A 22,467-nucleotide genomic window follows, 5' to 3' on the forward strand; every position below is an offset into this window, starting at 1 on the left:
TAATAAAATGTCTTCAATTTAAGTCCTTCAATGAAACTCAGATCTACAAGTCAGTTTATTTTGTTTAAAATGTTATTCACAAATATGTAAGTTTGGTTTGAAAATTATAAATGATGACTGAAAACCAATGAGATAAAACTATATAAAACTTAAAAATAAAAGAACCATTCTGCAGGGACAAGTGACTACTCACTGGGGGAAAACAACTGACACCAAAATAAATCCCAGATTTAAGTATAAACATAAAATAATTCTAGAGAAAAATGTAGGACAATATTTTTATAAACTTGGGTTGGGCATAGGAGTGGAGTGACAATCTGACATCAAAGCCAGATATCATAAAGAAAAAGGCTGACATATCTTACTACACAGACATTTAAGAATCTTCTCTGTTTAAATCCTTCTAAAAACAAAATCAAAATCCCATATTACCATAAACAAATTTTTAAAACAAGTGACATACCAGAAAACACATTTCCTATATTAATGTCAAAGAATGAAAGAATTTAATAGAGCTTTAAAATGCAGTAAGAAAAATCTCCTCATAGGAAAATGGGCAAAGCTCGTAAAGAGCAATTCATAAAAGAGGTCGGGCACAGTGGCTCACGCCTGTAATCCCAGCACTCTGGGAGGCCAAGGTAGGAGCATCACCTGAGGTCAGGAGTTTGAGACCAACATGGTGAAACCTCGTCTCTACTAAAAATACAAAAATTAGCCAGGCGTGGTCGTGCGCACTTGTAATCCCAGCTACGCGGGAGGCTGAGGCAGGAGAATCACTTGAATCCGGGAGGCGGAGGTTGCAGTGAGCCAAGATCATGCCGCTGCACTCCAGCCTGGGAGACAGAGCAAGACTTTGCCTCCAACAACAACAACAACAAAATCACAATGGGATATCATTTCAGATGAAAATTGATAGCCAATGTACTCCCATACAGCTGATGAGAACATAATCTGTTAAACGTTTTAGAAGGAAATCTAGGCACACTTGTTAGAGGAAAGTTGTGTACACCCTTCTTCTGGGAATCTATCCTAAGGAAATGGTGAGAAAAACACAAATACATATATAAAAAAATATTCATTTGTGTAGCTTATAATTAGTGAAAAAATGAAAAAAATGCTAACTGCTTATTAGTAAATAAATGGTTAAATAAGTTTCAGAGACTCAAAATACAGGTATAATATAATCTTATTTGTTAAAAAATTCAAGTATGTATAGAAAACATGTGGAAGGATGTAAAGCCTACATCTCTACAGGGGAGGAGGGGCTGAAGGGAGAGAGAGAGCTTGAGGTATATCATCTCTCAATGAGAAGATTATGAGTAATTTTCACCTTGTTCCTTCTTTCTGTGCTGTCTGAAAATTTCCCAAGATCATGCATTACAAATTATATGCAGAAAAAGTAATGATATTTGGAGAAAAAACCACAAGATTTTTCTAGTTTAATGTTCTGTTTCTAATCACAGCAGCCAAGGACATTTTGTGAAAAGCATGCTCACATTACTTTAAGTTATGCAGTAGAAATACTTCTAATTTTATCTATTTATTTGTTAATTTAGCCTAAATGGTATTCTTTAACTACATTTTAGTCTGAAACTTCACAGAATAGTTTTTTAAAAATGTTTTTCTATTTATGAATCACTTTGCTATTTTCACATTATGTCCAATATGTGTCTTTAAACACATATACTATAGTTCCTTTAACTCTCATTGATATAAAACACTGCTAACTTAAATATTTCAAAATAAACCAACATATAAATTTCTACATTTTCTGTAATATAAGTTTTAAGACAGGGAAATACTATTCGATCAGGCCTCTAATTGGCTGTACAGAAATACAGAAAAGAAACCACTTTGCCAATTATTTCATGAATGTAAGGAAACAGTGAAGAGCGACATAAGGACAGAGGACACCGAAGAAATGAGCAGGTTTAATGACTGTATTGAAAAGGACTCACCAAAATGACGCCCAAGCTCCACAGGTCACAGGACTCATCGTAGCCGTTCTGATTCAAGAGCTCTGGGGCTGCATAATGAAGGGTGAAGCATGGAGTCTTCAGGGGCTGATTATCCGGTGGCTTTAGCCGTGCAAACCCAAAATCAATTATTTTAATTTCCAAATTGTCATTTTCATCGGTGAACAATAAATTCTGCAAGATATCAATGCTTACATAAGTTTCTCACTAGACATGTCTTGGGATTTTCTGGTCCTATTTATGTAATACTTTGTATATTGATAGTTGATTCATGTGCAGAGAGGTCTCATGGGGAGGCTCGAGGGCAGGACATCAGTGCACTACTGCTCTCTGCTTGATGCTTTTTGGTATTATTTCAATTTTACCATGTCATGTGAAACATTTTTCAACTGCACCATGCCTCTTCTGATGTCAGACCCTTTGTCTACGCTTTTCCCTCTGCTCGTGTTTGTCTTCTGCTTCCTCCACCAACCTACCTCCCCTCATCTACTCCTCATTTAGAGATATCTTCCTAACCATCCTACCAAACTGAAGTGAAAACTTTTAATATTTTTTCCTAACCCTATTTACTTTTCCTTTCTGGGACTTGCCACCTCTGTATTGTTAGTTTAATGTCTTCATCCCCATTATGTCATAGTTCCATAAGGACAGGGACTATGTGTCTACCTTATTTTTGACCCTACCCCAGGGCCTGGCACAGACATAGAGTAGGTGCTTTGGTAAATATGTGTTCATTGAACAAAGTCATAAATAAAATAGCTATATAGTATCTAGTATTGCCTACTGAAGAAGACATGGTGGAGATATCCATTACATTTCAGAAATATTTTCTCCAACAGCTAAGACTTAAACATAGTTTGATACTTAGGGATATTATCCCTCAAATATTCAGAAAACATTATTATTTTGAATCATTCATCCACCAAGGCTTCTTGATCACTAAGACTCTGTAGTACTACTTTTGTATTTATCACATGATTAATAAATACTTACCGATGCACAAATTATTTTAATAAGTACATTAAGCTAGTACTGAAAGTAAGTGAAATCTGATTATATCGTCTTTAGGCATCCTAACAAAATCCACTATACCTTCATAGTCATTAAATTATTCCCAGCTCTGGAACATCATTTGCTTTGTTAATGCTATTCTAGATGAAATAAAACACATTATAGAAGGTATCACTGATGCAAAGAAAAAAAATCTCCTAAGTCTTCCATCTGAAAATGAATAAAGTGGGTGGAAAGAAAAACAAAAAAATTAACTAAAAATTGTCTTAAATTTTCTAGCATACAGTGTTTAATCATGAATTTGTGACACTGAAGTCACAGCTGGGGTTGATGGACGTGTGCTTGGGAGAAGTCTTTCAGCAAGTAACACCTGAGCCCCTTTGCAGTTGCAAGGCACTGTCCACACAGAAAAACTGAATGAACCACAGCTGGCCTCGTCTTCATTGACCCTGCTAAGTCTTTGGAAATGACTATGTTCATTCTATATTAAGACTGGAAAAGGGCTTCCCTGATTTTAGTTGTTTTTTTTTTGAGACAGACAGTCTTGCTCTGTCTGCGTGCAGTGGTGCAATCTCGGCTCACTGCAACCTTCACCTCCTGGATTCAGGTGATTCTGGTGCCTCAGACTCCCAAGTACCTGGGATTACAGGCTCCCGCCACCATGCCTGGCTAATAATTTTTTTGTATTTTTAATAGAGATGGGGTTTTGCCATGTTGTCCAGACTAGTCTCAAACTCCTGTCCTCAAGTGATCCGCCTGCCTCAGCCTCCCAAAGTGCTGGGATTATAGGCATGAGCCACCGCACTCAGCCAATTTCAGTTCTTAAAGCGGAAGAAGTGAGAGGACGTGGCAATCACTTTAATTTGGTGACTTGAATCCATTCCTCCTATCCTGAATATGTAAAATTGAGGAACACTGCTCACTTGCCTACCTCTTCTCTCAAAGCTCAAAGTTACAGACAGTTCTACATGGAAGAGGGTGTGCCTAGTCAGCAATGGTGGGAAGTAACCATTCAATCCCCTTTTATCCCCATCTCAAGTTCTGCCTGAAATTTGATGTATGCAACTTTTCTTAATCTCAGAAGAGTATGGGACAAGTTTGAAAAAATACAAAGCAGCTTACTAAGAATGTCAGCCAGCCTCTAAATTTATCTGACTCTTACCTAGACTTACGATTCTGCCTATGCAGAAAATGAATCCACATAGCTTCCTACCAAAAGAAAGATAATCAGACCTTAAAGTGCCACATGGGAAAAATACTAAACTTTTAGTTTAGAAATAATATATACTGCCATTTAAAAGTCAAAGTGAAAGACATTTTATTATGAAAATGTTAGTTCAAAGGTATATTTTCATTTCTCCAAAATCTAGTTTGATTTAGAACTATAATTGTAGTAGAATGTCCTAAATAATCTGACAGTTCTGCCCCATTTCAAGTGAGTATTTCAAAGAAAAGCCTTATAATAAATAAGAAGAATTAAGCTACATAAGTATCTTTTTATCAGGAAAGGAGGAATGCAAATCTAAATTCTGCAAGAGAGGACAGTTGCCTCATTTGAGACTCATGAGGTGACAGATGGCCAGTTATCAAAGAATAAAACATGTGAAAATGAATTCTATACAGTCATGGAACAGATCTTTTCAATTAAAAAAAACTACATGCTTGTTCCTTGTCTATCAAGAAAACATTTAAGTGGTGTGCTTTCACATTTAAAAATAGACAGCTAATCTCCAATGTACAGAGCACCATATTTTCAGTGGGCGTTATGTAGGAGAGTGAGAACTATGATGAAGGAAGCAGGGGAGACCTATCATAGTTGCAAGTTAATAAAACAGAATTTACTTTTGATTAATTACTAGTAGTGTGAATAATGGTAATAGAAAATACATAGACAGAAGTTTAAATACATGAAAGGAATAAACCAAATATATTTTAATGCACAGAATTCCATTAAAAATTTTCTTTTCCATGTGAAGTAGAGAAGAAAAGAATTCCACTTGAAAACATACTCTTTTTCTAATAATTCAAGATACTTCAGTAAAAGGCAGAAACAGTGCTTTTAGAGAAATATTCATTTGTGGCTTAATCACAAAAGGAACACCAAATAAGTTAATATTTTATATATACTCGAGAATGTATTATAATCACATGATAACTAAAGTTCTATTTTGGAGAGAATATGTATAATATTGTATATGGTAAAGGATGAGTCATCATTATCTTTTATAACAGTATGATTATGTTCATGTTCATTATTTTGATTTCTAAAAGGGAATTTCATAGTTTGATAAAAAAGGGATCATTCTAAGAGAATGTTCTTTATTAGCCTTTCATAAGAGGAGATATATAAATAGCTGTTAGTTTTGCATTGCTACATATAGTTCTATAAATATTATAGCACGATCATAGAAAAGCACAAAGATGGCATAACTAATTAAACAAAGACAATCTTTAAGTATTTAGAATATAATTATATACATTTTTATTCATGAGCTAACCAATTTGATTACAAATGTAAAAAATAAGTTTTCAAAATACATCATTTGGGAAAAAACCCTCTAAAATTATATGTAAGAGATATTATTTTCTGTTATAAAATTTCCATTGCTATTTTAGTCCACAACTGTTGCATAAAGTATTTTTTCCATAAAAGGCTCTCTCACTTACAAATATAACCTCAAGATGATCCGCTGGCAAAAAATAAACAAAGACAAATTTATTTTAGACTGAAATATAAAAGAAAAAAATATCCAAGAAACATATTTTCAATTATCTGTTTTACAGCTTTGAAAAGTAAAAAAATAAGGAAACCTCCCCAGAAACTTCCCACATGTTTGGGAGATCTTTAATAATGATGCTAGATTGAATTACATAAGAGATCAAGTGATTTTGTACCTCAGGTTTCAAATCTCTGTGCACCACTCCAACATCATGCATGTGGCTTACAGCTGAAACAAGCTTCCTCATGATATAGCTGGCTTCCGTCTCACTGAAGTGCTTCTTTCTCTTAATGCGTTCAAACAGTTCTCCCCCATTCAGAAGTTCCATCACCAGAAATGTGTGAAGCTAGAAAAGAAAAAGAATAATGTGGAGGGCCTTTCTGAAGCACAGAAGTCTATTAACATATAAAACATTTATTGACTATCTACCACCAACACGTTTAAATAATCCCTTGTTAAAATAATCAGTGGCAATCCTCGTATCTTAGAGGAAAGAGCTGAAAGATAATGTAGCTGTTTTATAATTCTATTTTGGTAATGGAAAATTTCAAGTACTGCAGTGAAATCTTTATACTGTATATCCTTTTTCCCTTCTGTGATGAATTCTTTCATTTGCAGTGTTTTGTTTTAAGAGATGAAGTCTCTAAAAAGAAATCTGCCCTTGAATTCCTGAGCTCAAGAGATTCTCTCATCTCAGGCCTCCCAATGAGCTGGGACTATCGGAGTGCAACTGCACCCAGCTAATTCTTTCATTTGAATTCCATTCCAACCCTCCCTATCAAATTCACACATCTTTCTTTTTAAACTGCTGACAATAATGTGACAATAATGTGAAGTCATTTGCTTTAAATAATATAGAATCTGAATACTGACTGAGTAGAATGGGCAACTGCCCACGTGAAGCCTGGCACACCCATTCAATGACAAATTAATCTTTTAAAAAAGGTATTGAGGCCGGGCTCAGTGACTCACACCTGTAATCCCAGCACTTTGGGAGGCTGAGGTGGGAGGATTGCTTGAGGTCAGGAGTTCAATACCAGCTTGGTCAACACAGTGAGACTCCGTCTCTACAAATAAATTACAACGTCAAAGTTTAAAAAGGTATTCTTTGATATTGTCATTTTGAACCTCCTGTTAGGACTCAACAGATTAGTTTCAGGGTTCCTGTTAATATTCATTACAAATACCTATAACTCACTATGGGTTTTTGCTTTAATCCCAATAGTATTATCTTAATACTTACTTTGTGAATTATATGTTTACCATGCTTTTTCTTCCCCATCCCTGGCCCTTTTCTGTCAGAATGCATAATTTCTAAAGGAACTATCAAAAAGCAAAGGGCTGTACAATCCCAGCACTTTTGGAGGCCAGGGTGAGAGGACTGCTTGAACCCAGGAGCTCAAGACCAGCCTGGGCAACATAGTGAGACCTCATCTCTACAAAAAATAACAACAAAAATTAGCCAGACATGGTGGTGCACACCTATAGTCCCAGCTACTCAGGAGGCTGAGGTGGGAGAATCACTTGAGCTCAGAAGGTCAAGGTTGCAGGGAGCCATCATTGCACCACTGCACTCCAGCCTGGGTGACAGAGGGAGACCCTATCTCAAAAAAGAAAAAAAGGAAAGGACTTAATCAGCTCTCAAATGAACACAAATGGTTTAGAAAAAGATATCATGGCAATATACTGAATTCAGGTGCCATGCATTATAAGGCCAACATCACTTCACAAACAAAATGCTTCTTTCTGTATTAGCAAAACTTAGAATAAACTGATTCATAAAAAAGATAATTGTAAGTACATTATCCTGAACACATTAGACAAATTGTAGAGTGAACGACCCTTCTAAAAAGAAAATTGCTCCCAGCCTACTAGACATCAAACTGAGTTTCTACATCAGATAAAGTCAAGCTTGCAGGTCTGCTACAAATATAGACTGGTGAGCTTTAAAAAAGATGTAAGGCAATACTTGTAGTGGTGTAAGAATAGATTTAGAGTTCAACCTGGATTTGAAGATCAATTCTGTTATTTATTCATGATCTTGGGATGCTACTTTATCTTATTAATTCTAGTATCTTTATCAATAAAATACAGATAACAATGAGAAAATGTATGTGTGGTAGAGCTTCAATGATGGCCCTCCACAGATGTTCATGTCCTAATGTACAGAACCTGCGGTTGTTACCTTAGAAGGATGGCAAAAGGGCCTTTTGAGATGTGATTAGTAAATTAAGGATCTTGAGATGCAAGATTATCCTGAATTATTCATCAGAGTTAGCAGTATAAGATGAGACCCTGGAGGCAAGATCTTAGAGTGATGCATGGAAGGCTCACAGTCAAGGAAATGTTGGGGGGTGTCTAGAAGCTACAAAAGGCAAGTAAATGGGTTGTCCCTTAGAGCCTCCAGAGCAGTGGTCCCCAACATTTTTTTCTCTTTTTTTCTTATTTTTCTGAGACAGGGTCTCACTCTATCACCCAGGCTGGAGTGCGTGGTGCAGTCTTGGCTCACTGCAACCTCTGCCTCCCAGGTTCAACGGATTATCCCACCTCAGCCTCCAGAGTAGCTAGGACTACAGGTGCACAACACCACGCCTGATTAATTTTTTGTATTTTTTGGTAGAGATAGGGTCTCACCATATTGGCCAGACTGGTCTCAAACTCCTGACCTCCAGTGATCCACCTGCCTCGCCTTCCCAAAGTGCTGGAATTACAGGCGTGAGCCAGGTCCGCAACTTTTTTGGCACCAGGAAGTGGTTTCATAGAAGGCAATTTTTCCACGGACGAGGGGAGGCAGCAGGGGGGTGGGACAGGCATTAGATTCTCATAAGGAGTGCTACAACTCAGATCCCTCGCCATGCGCAGTTCCCAATAGGGTTTGTGCTCCAGTGAGAATCTAACGCTGTCGCTGATCTGTCAAAAGGTGGAGCTCAGGTGGTAATGCTGGCTCACCTGCCGCTCACCTCCTGCTGTGCACCTGGTTCTGCTCAAGAGGGAACCAGCCCTGGTGACAGCTTGACTTTAAGCTAATGGGCCTGATTTTGGACTTCTGACCTCCAGACTGCAGGATAACAAATTTGCATTGTTTTAAGTTTGTGGTGATTTGTTGCAGCAGCAATAGCAAACTCACAGAGTATGTGAAATGCATATCATGGCACATAAAATGAACTACACTACTGCACAAAGGATGAAGACCCACTATAACCAGTTTCACCCATTAGTTGAAGAAAAGACTGGATACAGGGATGATCTAGGCAACCGTGCCACCATTATGAGAAAACCCAAGATACACTACAACTGCATATTAGATTGATAATGTATTTATACTAGTTTGTATAGGATTGCATCATGTGACAATTTATATTTTAGTAACTCCTGAATATATAAATAGCAAAACATCTACTTAATTTGTGATATAAATAATAAATTAGAAATGTTGTTCGTGGGACCTGACGTTAGTCTGAAGGTCAGAGATCAAATATCTTGTCTGGGATGTAGTTAGGGGCACAGTTGCTAACCCGGAGGAGAGCATCTAAGATCACCCATTGATTCCTTGAATGACGTCAATTTCCTCTATGTCATCTTCAACAGGTGACTGTCTAGTGAGCCTCTTCTTAAGCACATTCGTGGCCAGGGGACTCATTACCTCCTCTTGTGTTGAGTGGCTTGATGAGGCAAGAGGAGGTCGAGGATCAGGGACAGTGGTTCCCTGAGTCTTTGCTTCAGTGGCATTTCTTTTCTGACTATAAGAACCAAAGAGTGAGTAGAGGATGATGCCATTTTGGGATGCTTACTGCCAGATGTGATTCTGTCTTCCCTAAGGCAGTAGTGCAAAATAAGTAAAAGCTTGTTGGGCTCTGAAGTTGGACTGTGTGGATTCAGATCCTGGCCTTACCACACTTACCAACTGTGAGACCTGTTACTTAACTTCTGTGAGTGTCCATTTTCTCACCTCATGGACCTATGGTAAGGACTGAATAAGATAATACATGCAGAGTGCCTGGTACAGGACCTAGACCACACAAGATATGTGACGATAAATGGAGCAGCTATTGTGGCTATGGTGCTACTGCTGCTGCTGCCTGGTCTCACCATGATGTATCATTCCTGGCAGTAGCACTCAAGGATATTTCAATGTGGTAGAGAACTGGCCCCCATTGATCCTAGGTCACAGATATTATGAAAGCACAACAAAGAGAGCCCAGAACTGGAGTACAGGTTCTCCTTATTAGATTGGCCATCGACGTGCTATGTGACCTTGGACAAGTTTTATGACCATTCCAAATCTCAGTTTCTTCATTGGTAAAATTAGGGCAAAGCACATGCAGGATTGGTTCGTTCTCTTGTGCCTCCAAGTTGTCTTAAGTAGGACTGCATCACCCCACCTGGTCTCGGGGGCAGAGAATAGTGTAATGGAGCAATTTCTGTCACGTGTGAGGTTAGCAGACACGAACTGAACACACTGGTGTCCTCCCATAGTTCCTGTTGCAAAGCAGGACTGAGAGCAGAAGAGGGGGCAGCATGATCTGGCCAGGGTTCTGAGCAGAATTTACCACTTGGAGCTAGAAGATAAAAGGAGTATCTTTGCTTTCTGCTTCCTATTTGTCCTTTAGCTTGCATTAATTAGGCTCCAGACTCTCTCAGTTCTCTTCTATAAGTGAAAGGGAAGTTGGAGGCTCACAATTCCTGAGTCCAGAGAAGTATTCCAGGATTAAGTGATGGTGGGTAGCAGCAGCATTGGCAACAAGCACACTGTAGCTAGTGACTGCACCACTGAGCTCCTGTCCCTCCATCTTCCTGTCATAGGTGGTAACTGCTGAGTGAGAAAAGCATGAGAAGTGAAGGGATAACCTGATTTGGGGTTGGGAAACAGTGTGTGGCTGGGGAGGGTTTGGGAGGGTGGTTTCTCTGCCCTTTCTGGTGGTTGGGTGATGTTCCATATCCCTGACTCTGACCCAGTAGCACCAATAAAACTGGTGAAAAGTACAACCTTATAAGTGAATTAGTACACATAGGAAAAAAAAAAAAAGTAGGATACCTGATCATGAAAAACTTCATGCAACTTCACAATATTGGGGTGTCCTTCACAGAGTTTCAGAGCTGTTATTTCCTTCTGAGTATTGGCTTCCATCCTGCAAGATGAGACACTTAGCGCCCACATGTCTCTTCAAGAAAGCTTTTACATCAGTACTGCCCCAAGACTAATTTAGTTTTATTTACAGTGCATTCAGAATATACATGCTACCATATACCGTAATGAAGTTTCCATGAAAGTAATGAATTATACCACACACCAGAAAAAGTAATATTCTGGAGAAAATTATTATTTCTGAGTCAGAAAAGTACAAATCATATGAGGAAATGAATGCTCTACTTGCCTGACAATTTAGTAATAAGAATATGCAATCTTAACAATAATCATCAGTTACCAAAACAACTAGATGGTTCTCAAAGCTATCAGTAGCTTGCTAAATAATTTTAGAGAAAAATATTTCAAATACACAACTAGTAGAAATGGCACCAGCTGCCAAAATCACTAAGTGAGGCTAATTAAATATGTCACTGTCACAAAGACGTTTTCTCTAGATAAACTCAAAAGTAAATAAGACTATGATGTATGTCTAAAATGGATTACTTTATCAGCAAATATCAATTAGAGCTAAAAGTATAATGGACCAACTGATGAGCCAAGTGGTTAAACCTATGGGTAAAAAAGCCTTACAATATAATACTGGTTTCATTTTAAATAAATATCTCTTAATTTACAGAATTCATGAATACATAAGAAACAATAATATATTATAAATGATCATACCTTTTGCTGATTATTTTGACTGCAAAAGCTTGGTTACTTTTTTTATGCACGCACTTCCGACAAATGGAAAAACTACCTTCTCCCAGTGGTTTGTCCTTCAAATCTAGGTCATAGTGTTGATAGAATGGAGAGTCCTGTTAAGAAATCAACATCATTTAACTTCAGAAAATGTCAGTAATACACAAGGGATCAATAAAATTGTAGAGTAAAATAAAATTATTAATATTAATAAACGGGAATAGAATACATTTATAATCTAAAATTCATCTTACTTTATAGGTAATTTCTATTTTATCTACACAATTATTTTAAGATACATAATTCTCTATAATTGTAAAAGAAGCTCATTCAACTTGACGTTAATATCCTAGGGAAAATAGTGCTGTATCACACTGTTAAAATTGCACTTTAGTTGAATTACTAGACTTAAGAACATTAATTAGAGTTGGTATTTAAACACTCACGAAACCTACAAATATGTCATATAAGTTACCACATCTATATACCTTCATCATTGCACTCCTGGCAACATTTGTCACTCCAGGACGTTCAACTCCCATGTGAAACTGAAGAGGGTCTATGACAGCTGCATTACGCTTGAATAGGATGGAAGGAGCAACAAAGGAATAGCCCTAAAACAAGACAAAGAAAGATAAGGAAAACAACTTGCAGTTTTCCAGTTTAACACAGATTAGATTGTAATGACTTTTGTTTTCTTAGAAAACACTCACTCAAATATTTGTTGAGATGAGTCTAATTTTATTCTATTTGCAATCTAAAATGCAAGGTTATTTCAAATCATTTGAAAATGCTGTTCAGAAGGATATAATGCCATCTTCTGGTAGAACTAAACCAATTCAAAATAAAGGTAGAAAAGACTTCTTCACTTTTCCACCCCAAAATCAGACTCATAGATGAAATTCTCCTGGTTTGCTGATAAAATTTGTTTATAAACATAACTAACTTCTCAAAAAAAGGATATAGTCAAGGTATTAAACAAAGTGGTCTTTATTTTTTTTTTTGAGACTGAGTCTGGCTCTGTTGCCCAGGCTGGAGTGCAGTGGTGCGATCTTGGCTCAATGCAACTTCTGCCTCCTGCGTTCAAGCCATTCTCCTGCCTCAGCCTCCCAAGTAGCTGGGATTACAGGCAATCTTGGCTCACTGCAACTTCTGCCTCCTGTGTTCAAGCCATTCTCCTGCCTCAGCCTCCCAAGTGGCTGGGATTACAGGCACATGCCACCATGTCTGACAGGGTTTCACCATGTCTCGAACTGGTCTCAAACCCCTGACCTCAAGTGATCAACCCACCTCAGCCTCCAAAAGTGCTGGGATTAAAGGCCTGAGCCACCAGATCCGGCCACAAAGTGGTATTTAAATGCTATTGTTTTTCAAACTGGAAAAATGGCAAGTCTCATTAAAGTTAGTTTCTAATTTAGCAATTATTTGATTCTTATTAATATCTTCAGAATAATTACATTTAAAATTGAGTTTTGGAAAGGAACAAAGTCTAATGGCAGAATGATGCTCTCAGCCAAGTGGTACAAAGATGGATGATTAATCCGTTCAAGTTAGAACATTCACTAATCAACAAACATTTAAAAAAAAGTTCAATAAGTGTCCAGTCACATACTAGACAGTGATAAGCAAAGAAGAAAAGACACAGTCTGGATGGCCAGATTAAGCCATACTAAAGGTATACTTATAGAGGTCAAAGAAGCTAAGCTCTGATGCCATTTAATAGTTAGAATATTTTATCTTGTGTGACAAATGCCCTTTTCTAAATATAATAAAAATCTAAATCTTTTTTAAGAGTTAGCAGTTAAGATTAGTTACTGAAGGTAATGAATAAGGTAATATTGTGGGAGGCCAAGGCAGGAGGATCACTTGAGGCCAGAGTTCAAGACCAGCTTAGGCAACAAAGTAAGACCCTGTTTCTAAAAAAAAAAGTTTTTAATTAGGTGGGTGTGGTGACATGTACCTGTGGTCCCAGCTATTCAGGAGGCTGAGGCAAAAGGATCCCCTGAGCCAAGGAGTTAAAGGCTGCAGTGAGCTATGATCATACCACTGCACTCCAGCCTGGGTGACAGAGTAAGACCTTGTTTCTTAAAAAAAAAAATTTTTTTTGCTGGATGTGGTGGCTCATGCCTGTAATCCCAGCACTTCAGGAGGCCAAGGCTGGATGTGGTAGCTTATGCCTGTAATTCCAGCACTTTGGGAGGCCAAGGCAGGAGGATCACTTGAGGCCAGGAGTTCAAGACCAGCTTAGGCAACATAGCAAGACCCTATCTCTGCAAAAAATAGAAAAATTAGCTGGGTGTGCTGGTTTGCACCTGTGGTCTCAGCTATCCCAGAGGCTAAGGTGAGAGGATTGCTTGAGCCCAGGAGTCTGAGGCTGCAGTGAGCTAGGACAGCACTGCTGCACTCCAGTCATCAGAGTGAGACCCTGTGTATATAAAGAAAAAAATTTTTAAAATGAATAGAGGTAAAATAAAAGATTATTGTATTTTCTATAAAAGAGTCTGAACAAAAATAAAATTTCAGGTATAAAATTAAAACTTCCCTTATATCAAAAATAATCACATAAACAATATCTGCTATTGAGCCAACTATAAGCTTCGGTTAACAATCTGCAATATTTCTGCACTTAATAATTTAGAAGATATTAAAGAATCCCATTTTTACGGTGCCAACAAAACTACTTCAATATGGGAAATTTAATCTTTTCTTTCAAAGGACATATGGCCAGTGTACACGTGCACAGGATGGGAAATTACCTGAAACAGCTTCTCAGAGCTCTGGGGCAGGGCTGCAGGAGAATAAGTGGGATCCATTTCTGTGAACTCTTCTGCAAAGTTACTCACATCTAATTCATCTCGAATGACCGGCTTAAATGGTGCAGGCACTTTTTTGGCNTATAAATGATCATACCTTTTGCTGATTATTTTGACTGCAAAAGCTTGGTTACTTTTTTTATGCACGCACTTCCGACAAATGGAAAAACTACCTTCTCCCAGTGGTTTGTCCTTCAAATCTAGGTCATAGTGTTGATAGAATGGAGAGTCCTGTTAAGAAATCAACATCATTTAACTTCAGAAAATGTCAGTAATACACAAGGGATCAATAAAATTGTAGAGTAAAATAAAATTATTAATATTAATAAACGGGAATAGAATACATTTATAATCTAAAATTCATCTTACTTTATAGGTAATTTCTATTTTTATCTACACAATTATTTTAAGATACATAATTCTCTATAATTGTAAAAAGAAGCTCATTCAACTTGACGTTAATATCCTAGGGAAAATAGTGCTGTATCACACTGTTAAAATTGCACTTTAGTTGAATTACTAGACTTAAGAACATTAATTAGAGTTGGTATTTAAACACTCACGAAACCTACAAATATGTCATATAAGTTACCACATCTATATACCTTCATCATTGCACTCCTGGCAACATTTGTCACTCCAGGACGTTCAACTCCCATGTGAAACTGAAGAGGGTCTATGACAGCTGCATTACGCTTGAATAGGATGGAAGGAGCAACAAAGGAATAGCCCTAAAAACAAGACAAAGAAAGATAAGGAAAAACAACTTGCAGTTTTCCAGTTTAACACAGATTAGATTGTAATGACTTTTGTTTTCTTAGAAAAACACTCACTCAAATATTTGTTGAGATGAGTCTAATTTTATTCTATTTGCAATCTAAAATGCAAGGTTATTTCAAATCATTTGAAAAATGCTGTTCAGAAGGATATAATGCCATCTTCTGGTAGAACTAAACCAATTCAAAAATAAAGGTAGAAAAAGACTTCTTCACTTTTCCACCCCCAAAATCAGACTCATAGATGAAATTCTCCTGGTTTGCTGATAAAAATTTGTTTATAAACATAACTAACTTCTCAAAAAAAGGATATAGTCAAGGTATTAAACAAAGTGGTCTTTATTTTTTTTTTTGAGACTGAGTCTGGCTCTGTTGCCCAGGCTGGAGTGCAGTGGTGCGATCTTGGCTCAATGCAACTTCTGCCTCCTGCGTTCAAGCCATTCTCCTGCCTCAGCCTCCCAAGTAGCTGGGATTACAGGCAATCTTGGCTCACTGCAACTTCTGCCTCCTGTGTTCAAGCCATTCTCCTGCCTCAGCCTCCCAAGTGGCTGGGATTACAGGCACATGCCACCATGTCTGACAGGGTTTCACCATGTCTCGAACTGGTCTCAAACCCCTGACCTCAAGTGATCAACCCACCTCAGCCTCCAAAAGTGCTGGGATTAAAGGCCTGAGCCACCAGATCCGGCCACAAAGTGGTATTTAAATGCTATTGTTTTCAAACTGGAAAATGGCAAGTCTCATTAAAGTTAGTTTCTAATTTAGCAATTATTTGATTCTTATTAATATCTTCAGAATAATTACATTTAAAATTGAGTTTTGGAAAGGAACAAAGTCTAATGGCAGAATGATGCTCTCAGCCAAGTGGTACAAAGATGGATGATTAATCCGTTCAAGTTAGAACATTCACTAATCAACAAACATTTAAAAAAAAGTTCAATAAGTGTCCAGTCACATACTAGACAGTGATAAGCAAAGAAGAAAAGACACAGTCTGGATGGCCAGATTAAGCCATACTAAAGGTATACTTATAGAGGTCAAAGAAGCTAAGCTCTGATGCCATTTAATAGTTAGAATATTTTATCTTGTGTGACAAATGCCCTTTTCTAAATATAATAAAATCTAAATCTTTTTTAAGAGTTAGCAGTTAAGATTAGTTACTGAAGGTAATGAATAAGGTAATATTGTGGGAGGCCAAGGCAGGAGGATCACTTGAGGCCAGAGTTCAAGACCAGCTTAGGCAACAAAGTAAGACCCTGTTTCTAAAAAAAAAAGTTTTAATTAGGTGGGTGTGGTGACATGTACCTGTGGTCCCAGCTATTCAGGAGGCTGAGGCAAAAGGATCCCCTGAGCCAAGGAGTTAAAGGCTGCAGTGAGCTATGATCATACCACTGCACTCCAGCCTGGGTGACAGAGTAAGACCTTGTTTCTTAAAAAAAAAAATTTTTTTTGCTGGATGTGGTGGCTCATGCCTGTAATCCCAGCACTTCAGGAGGCCAAGGCTGGATGTGGTAGCTTATGCCTGTAATTCCAGCACTTTGGGAGGCCAAGGCAGGAGGATCACTTGAGGCCAGGAGTTCAAGACCAGCTTAGGCAACATAGCAAGACCCTATCTCTGCAAAAAATAGAAAATTAGCTGGGTGTGCTGGTTTGCACCTGTGGTCTCAGCTATCCCAGAGGCTAAGGTGAGAGGATTGCTTGAGCCCAGGAGTCTGAGGCTGCAGTGAGCTAGGACAGCACTGCTGCACTCCAGTCATCAGAGTGAGACCCTGTGTATATAAAGAAAAAAATTTTAAAATGAATAGAGGTAAAATAAAAGATTATTGTATTTTCTATAAAAGAGTCTGAACAAAATAAAATTTCAGGTATAAAATTAAAACTTCCCTTATATCAAAATAATCACATAAACAATATCTGCTATTGAGCCAACTATAAGCTTCGGTTAACAATCTGCAATATTTCTGCACTTAATAATTTAGAAGATATTAAAGAATCCCATTTTACGGTGCCAACAAAACTACTTCAATATGGGAAATTTAATCTTTTCTTTCAAAGGACATATGGCCAGTGTACACGTGCACAGGATGGGAAATTACCTGAAACAGCTTCTCAGAGCTCTGGGGCAGGGCTGCAGGAGAATAAGTGGGATCCATTTCTGTGAACTCTTCTGCAAAGTTACTCACATCTAATTCATCTCGAATGACCGGCTTAAATGGTGCAGGCACTTTTTTGGCGGCTAAATCATCCCAATTTATTTTCTAAAACAAAGAAAGTTGGTACAAAGCAGAAATCAACAGTCAAAATGTATTTTCTAAGAATAGCAAAGATAAATTAGGATTTTGACTGGTAGGGAGAGAGGATAAAAATAAGGGAACATATTTTACATCAATAATAAAAAATATACTTTTTCCAAGCAAGATCACAGCAGTTTATAGCTCCAACCAATGCTGTGCCTCAAAAGATGAGACTATCGCTGTTGAATCTCAGAGTGTCCTCTGGGGGGCACCAAGACACCCTAGTTTACCTTTAAAGATAACAGAAAAATACTTTTGTCCTGAGCCTCTTCAGAAAGGTGCTAAGCCAAAAAGAAAACAAGCAAAAAATCCAAAACAAAATAAAAAACTGAAATAAAGGGTTTCCAAATGCTCTACAGATGTGGATATTAGCTCTAAAGGAACATTCCTATTTTCTAGAGGCAGTGTTACTTAGTTCTCCGCCTGCACTTGCTTTTCCTCCTGGGCATCCAGACAGACTGGAAAATAAGTAATCATGCATGTGCCTATGTCTAGAAGTTCAAATGACACCATCATATGGATGTGATCACTCTTATCTTATTCAACTGTGTTCAAGCATTTTAAACACTACCTCTTATGTCCCCCATAGAATAATGCAAGCCCCTTTTCCCTCTAGGTCACTTACTGAGTTATATTACTGAAATCCAATCCTTTACTCTGTTTCTTTGTGCTCCTTCTATCATTTAAAACAATCTCAGGTAACACTTACTGAATTAAATCCTACAGATCTCCTACTACCATATTTCTTCAAATCTAAGATGCCATTACTGATAGTAAGATACACAATTATTTTATGTATCATTAAGAAGAAAAAAGTATTAATCATAAGAATATAAGGTGATGGCCACTGTAACATGCATACTGATTTCAGTGACAGTAAAATATGAAAATGTGCACTTCTTGGTTGATAAAATTCAGTAAGTTTAATCAACTACCATAAAATGTTTTTATTATGTTGTCTTGTAGATGCAATAGAAACAAAATAATTAAATTACAGATCTCCAAATTTCTCAGCTAAAATAGAATTGAGATCATTTAGTTCATCTCCTTTATTTGATCCAGTGAAACTGAGGCTGAGAAATAAGAAATAACCTTTTCACTCAAACACAGTTGATGGAAGAGTCAGGATTTGAACACATCTCTTGACTTTCTAGTTAGTGTTTTTTTGTCTCTGCAGCTGTAATGTTTTCCATTACAAGCATATAACTTGTGCTTGGCTATTGTACATATATTAAAAGAAACTTCTAGAGGAAAGGTGTAATTTAAAGAAACAGGTTGTTAGCAGGAGAATGTTTAATATGCAGAAAATGGAATGCTATTATGATCCTCTCCACCTCCGCTCCATTTACAGAGAAAAAGCCCATTTAGGCCTTTACAAGTAGAATTCTGGTCTTTCCAAAAGTGTCCTTATCATTTAAAACGTCAAGGCAATCAAGTAATCTAAAATTACTATTCCAAGCTACTGAAAAGAGAAATTTCTCTAATATGAAAGACAAACTGCAATATTCCCAAATACAGGGAGCCATGGAGAAAAAGATCTTAGGAAAATATGGTTGGGGGTACTTTGCTTGACTTGTTTCTTAAATTTTACTGTTAACTTTTGAGATAAACTTCTGAACAAGATATTTGAAAGTTTGTTCAAAGAGTAATCCTTCCAAGCCATGTGAATCTATGAAATGCATATGAGAGGTTTATTTTATTCTAAATATATTTCTCATTATGTTACTGAACTTCTGTAAGATGTGCAGTATTTAAAAAAATAATTATACTGACAGACTAAGAAAAATATGCCTTTTTTTGAGCATAAAAGTGCAGAGATAATTCTCATTTCTAACCAATATTTGTTTTTATATATTTAAAAAACAATAAATAACAACATGAAGCTTAACTGACAAAAGAGATTTTCTTCATTTTGATATATTATTTTCATTTGTTTTGGTGATAATCATGTAAAAGTTTAATTTACAGAATAAAAAATAAAACCTAGATGGTTCCTTTAGACCATAAATATTTAGGTCAGGCTTACTGATAAGATGAAGTTATTTAAAAGTTGTATCTCCAGAGTTTTAGAAATCAAAGCCATAGCATCCCCATTTTGACGACTGAGGCTGGAAATAACTAGCCAACTCAGTTAATTTAAATGTTTTTTCCCAGAAGTTTAATATTTTGGTTTTTTTTTGTACTAAACTGAGCAGATATGTTGGTTCTTGGTAGAATGGTCTCATTAGGCTTTTTCAGAATAAGAGAAGCACTGTCACAGGACAAAGGAAATAAATGAATAACTCTCTTTGTGTCATGAATATGTAAATAGGTAAATCTAAAATTTTTAAAGATTACTTCTGGGAAAAGAGGAAGTGATGAAATCACTATCTAAAAGGTGAAATATAGTGGCGGTAATAGCTCATGAACTGAAACAGAAGTAAAAAGTATAGTAAAAGTCTCCTTAGTCCATATGGCTAGATCTCAAGATCATAAATGGAAACCACCCCCTAGAAACTCTAATGAATGAGTATGTAGAAAATTGAATGCTATTATGATCCTCCCCACTCCCGCTCCATTGAGGGAGAAAAAGACCATTTATGTTTATACAAGTAGAATTTGACCTTACCTAAAGGGTCCCCATCATTAAAAACAAACAAAAAAGGCCAGGCACGGTGGCTCACGCCTGTAACCCCAGCACTTTGGAAGGCCGAGGTGGGTGGATCACGAGGTCAGGAGATTGAGACCATCCTGGCTAATACGGTGAAACCCCATCTCTATTGAAAATACAAAAAAAATTAGCCGGGCGTGGTGGCGGGCGCCTGTAGTCCCAGCTACTCCGGAGGCTGAGGCAGGAGAACGGTGTGAACCCGCGAGGTAGAGCTTGCAGGGAGCCGAGATCGCGTCACTGCACTCCAGCCTGGGTGACAGAGCGAGACTCGGTCTCAAATAAACAAACAAACAAAAAAAAGGTGTAATGTATGTGAAAATGCCAGTGGAAGATGATCCAAAGGGGATTGTGTTCACTAATTTCACAAGAATGCCAATGACCTTGAAAATGGCAAGGAGTATGAAACCATTTATCTATTCAATAATTTCACCTGAAAGAAGAGATGTTCTTTGATTTCATCTGCATCACGTGGACCACATCCCAATCTCTTCTTGGGATCTTTCATCAAAAGACGCTGAATTAGGTCTTTAGCTAAAGCACTCATTTCTTGGGGATATGGAGGCTCACTTTTTAATATTCTCCTGTAAGCAGACAAAACTTGCTGTTAAAACAACCATAGGATGACCAGAAAACAAAAACAAAACAAAAACAACAACAACATGGTGAAATACACTTTGAAACTGAACCACAAGTGAAAGAGAGATAGAAATACTTAACATGAATCAATAATACCTCAATACTGTTGAAAAAATATTTAGAATGAGATACCATGAAGTCAAATTTCTGAAACTCAAATGAGCAGTAACAAAAAATGTTGGCTTATTTTTTCAGTATAAGTCAATCCTGGTTGGAGGCTACCATCCCAAATATTTCACTGGGGGAAAAAAGGAAAAGCTTGAGGCTAGATTAGACCTCCCATATACAGACTAGATTCTATGATTAGAGACTTCACAACATAAAACACTCTTAACAAATTCAGGTAAGTGACTGGGAATGCAGAGGGAAGTCCACCGAGACAAGTGGGGTCAGACCCACTTGGAGATGGTTCAACTCTTGACATCTGGAAATGGGCACTAGAGCTGGGGATTTTCATGGGGTAAAAGTATCTGCTTCATTGTTCGCTGCTATAAGACAGCCAGACAAGCCCTATGAAGCAGGTAGAGCTCAGAGATGGAGTAAAGTCCACAATTTATTATGGAAAGTAAAAACGTAAGATGGTAATAAAGTTTCTTGATGAGAAATTTATTCTAAGGTTACAGAAGAAATCAATCTAATCCAAGTGTACCCTTCTCCCTCTTAACATCCAGATCAATAATTCAGTAAGAAATACTGAAATTAATGACTGAAATTAAGAACCTTAACACAATATATATGAAGACAGTTACTCCATTAATTGGGTTTGCAAAAAGATTCCCTATTGTGCATTAAAATATGAATAACCATTATGGAATAAAAACAGATAATTAGTGTATAAGAGACAGCATACATTATATACTGAGTTATAATATAGAATTTGGAGTTATAATTCTATATTACATAATACAGAATTTGGTGAGTTATAATATAGAATTTGGAGTCAGACTAAGTCCAACACTGGCTCTGCCTTGACCTTGTGTGACCTTGAGATAACTAAATGTTGCACCTCAGTTTTCTCACCTGTAAAATGGGCATGACATCAGTGCCTACGTAAAATGGGTATTTATGATGCTTAAATAAGACCTGTAGAGTGCTTAACATAGTACCTAGCACAAAGCAAATGCTCAATCAATGTGAGCTACTGTTAAACTCCCTCATTCCAAGGCAAGCATATAGAAAATAGGCCAGATGCTTCATCAAGTAGCCACTGAGAATCAGTGAAATGATAATGAAACTGTAATTTTTAACAAAAGATTCCAGCAGCATTGTTAATCTCAAAGTTAATTCTACCTCTAGCACTTAATTCTGGGAACCCAAGAAAATATTGGTAAAACAAGAAAAGAAAGGAAAGAAATAAGCAACACCCTCTCTGCTTTTTGATTCTTTAATACTCTCCCATTGCTCACTGCTTGTCTGGGTTTTCGGCATTAATAGACAATCCTCTTCTCAGATCAGATACAGGCATGTCTGAGAGAGAAACTGGGAATCCTGTTTCTCGGGGAAAAATAAACAGCTTTTCCCATTTTCTCTACCTTTACTATACTTTTTGCAGGAAAAAATCTTTGCATAAAGGATCAGGGTCGAGATAAGCAAATTGTGACATTTACTTTTGTTGAATCAGGGTAGAAATATATGCACTTTGGCTGATACCATCTTAGCAAACTGAGTCTGCACCATCTATTACCTCTTAAACCTTAAGAACATTTCAACGTGTACTGGAAATCTACTCAATACCAGGTGCTGGGGAAAGAACAGTCAGTC

General features: G+C 37.2%; 1 protein-coding gene across 8 annotated transcripts in view; it reads right to left on the reverse strand.

Annotated features, from left to right (window-relative positions):
- The window catches only part of RPS6KA5 (ribosomal protein S6 kinase A5), an 82,132-nt gene that overhangs the window by 19,285 nt on the left and 40,380 nt on the right, over window positions 1-22,467 (reverse strand). For 7 of the 8 annotated variants that reach the window (XM_017882319.1, XM_017882321.1, XM_017882318.1 and 4 more), the window contains 7 exons: window positions 20,501-20,651; window positions 17,223-17,384; window positions 14,956-15,081; window positions 14,448-14,581; window positions 10,743-10,836; window positions 5,883-6,053; window positions 1,959-2,150 (listed from right to left, as the gene is read on the reverse strand). In XM_017882319.1, coding sequence (XP_017737808.1) covers window positions 1,959-2,150; window positions 5,883-6,053; window positions 10,743-10,836; window positions 14,448-14,581; window positions 14,956-15,081; window positions 17,223-17,384; window positions 20,501-20,651 — 1,030 coding nt within the window. The remainder of the gene's footprint in view (window positions 1-1,958; window positions 2,151-5,882; window positions 6,054-10,742; window positions 10,837-14,447; window positions 14,582-14,955; window positions 15,082-17,222; window positions 17,385-20,500; window positions 20,652-22,467) is intronic. The other variant, XM_017882317.1, reaches the window with a different exon arrangement.

Source organism: Rhinopithecus bieti, unplaced genomic scaffold (assembly GCF_001698545.2).
Source record: "Rhinopithecus bieti isolate Rb0 unplaced genomic scaffold, ASM169854v2 scaffold_12086, whole genome shotgun sequence".
NCBI lineage: Eukaryota > Metazoa > Chordata > Mammalia > Primates > Cercopithecidae > Rhinopithecus > Rhinopithecus bieti.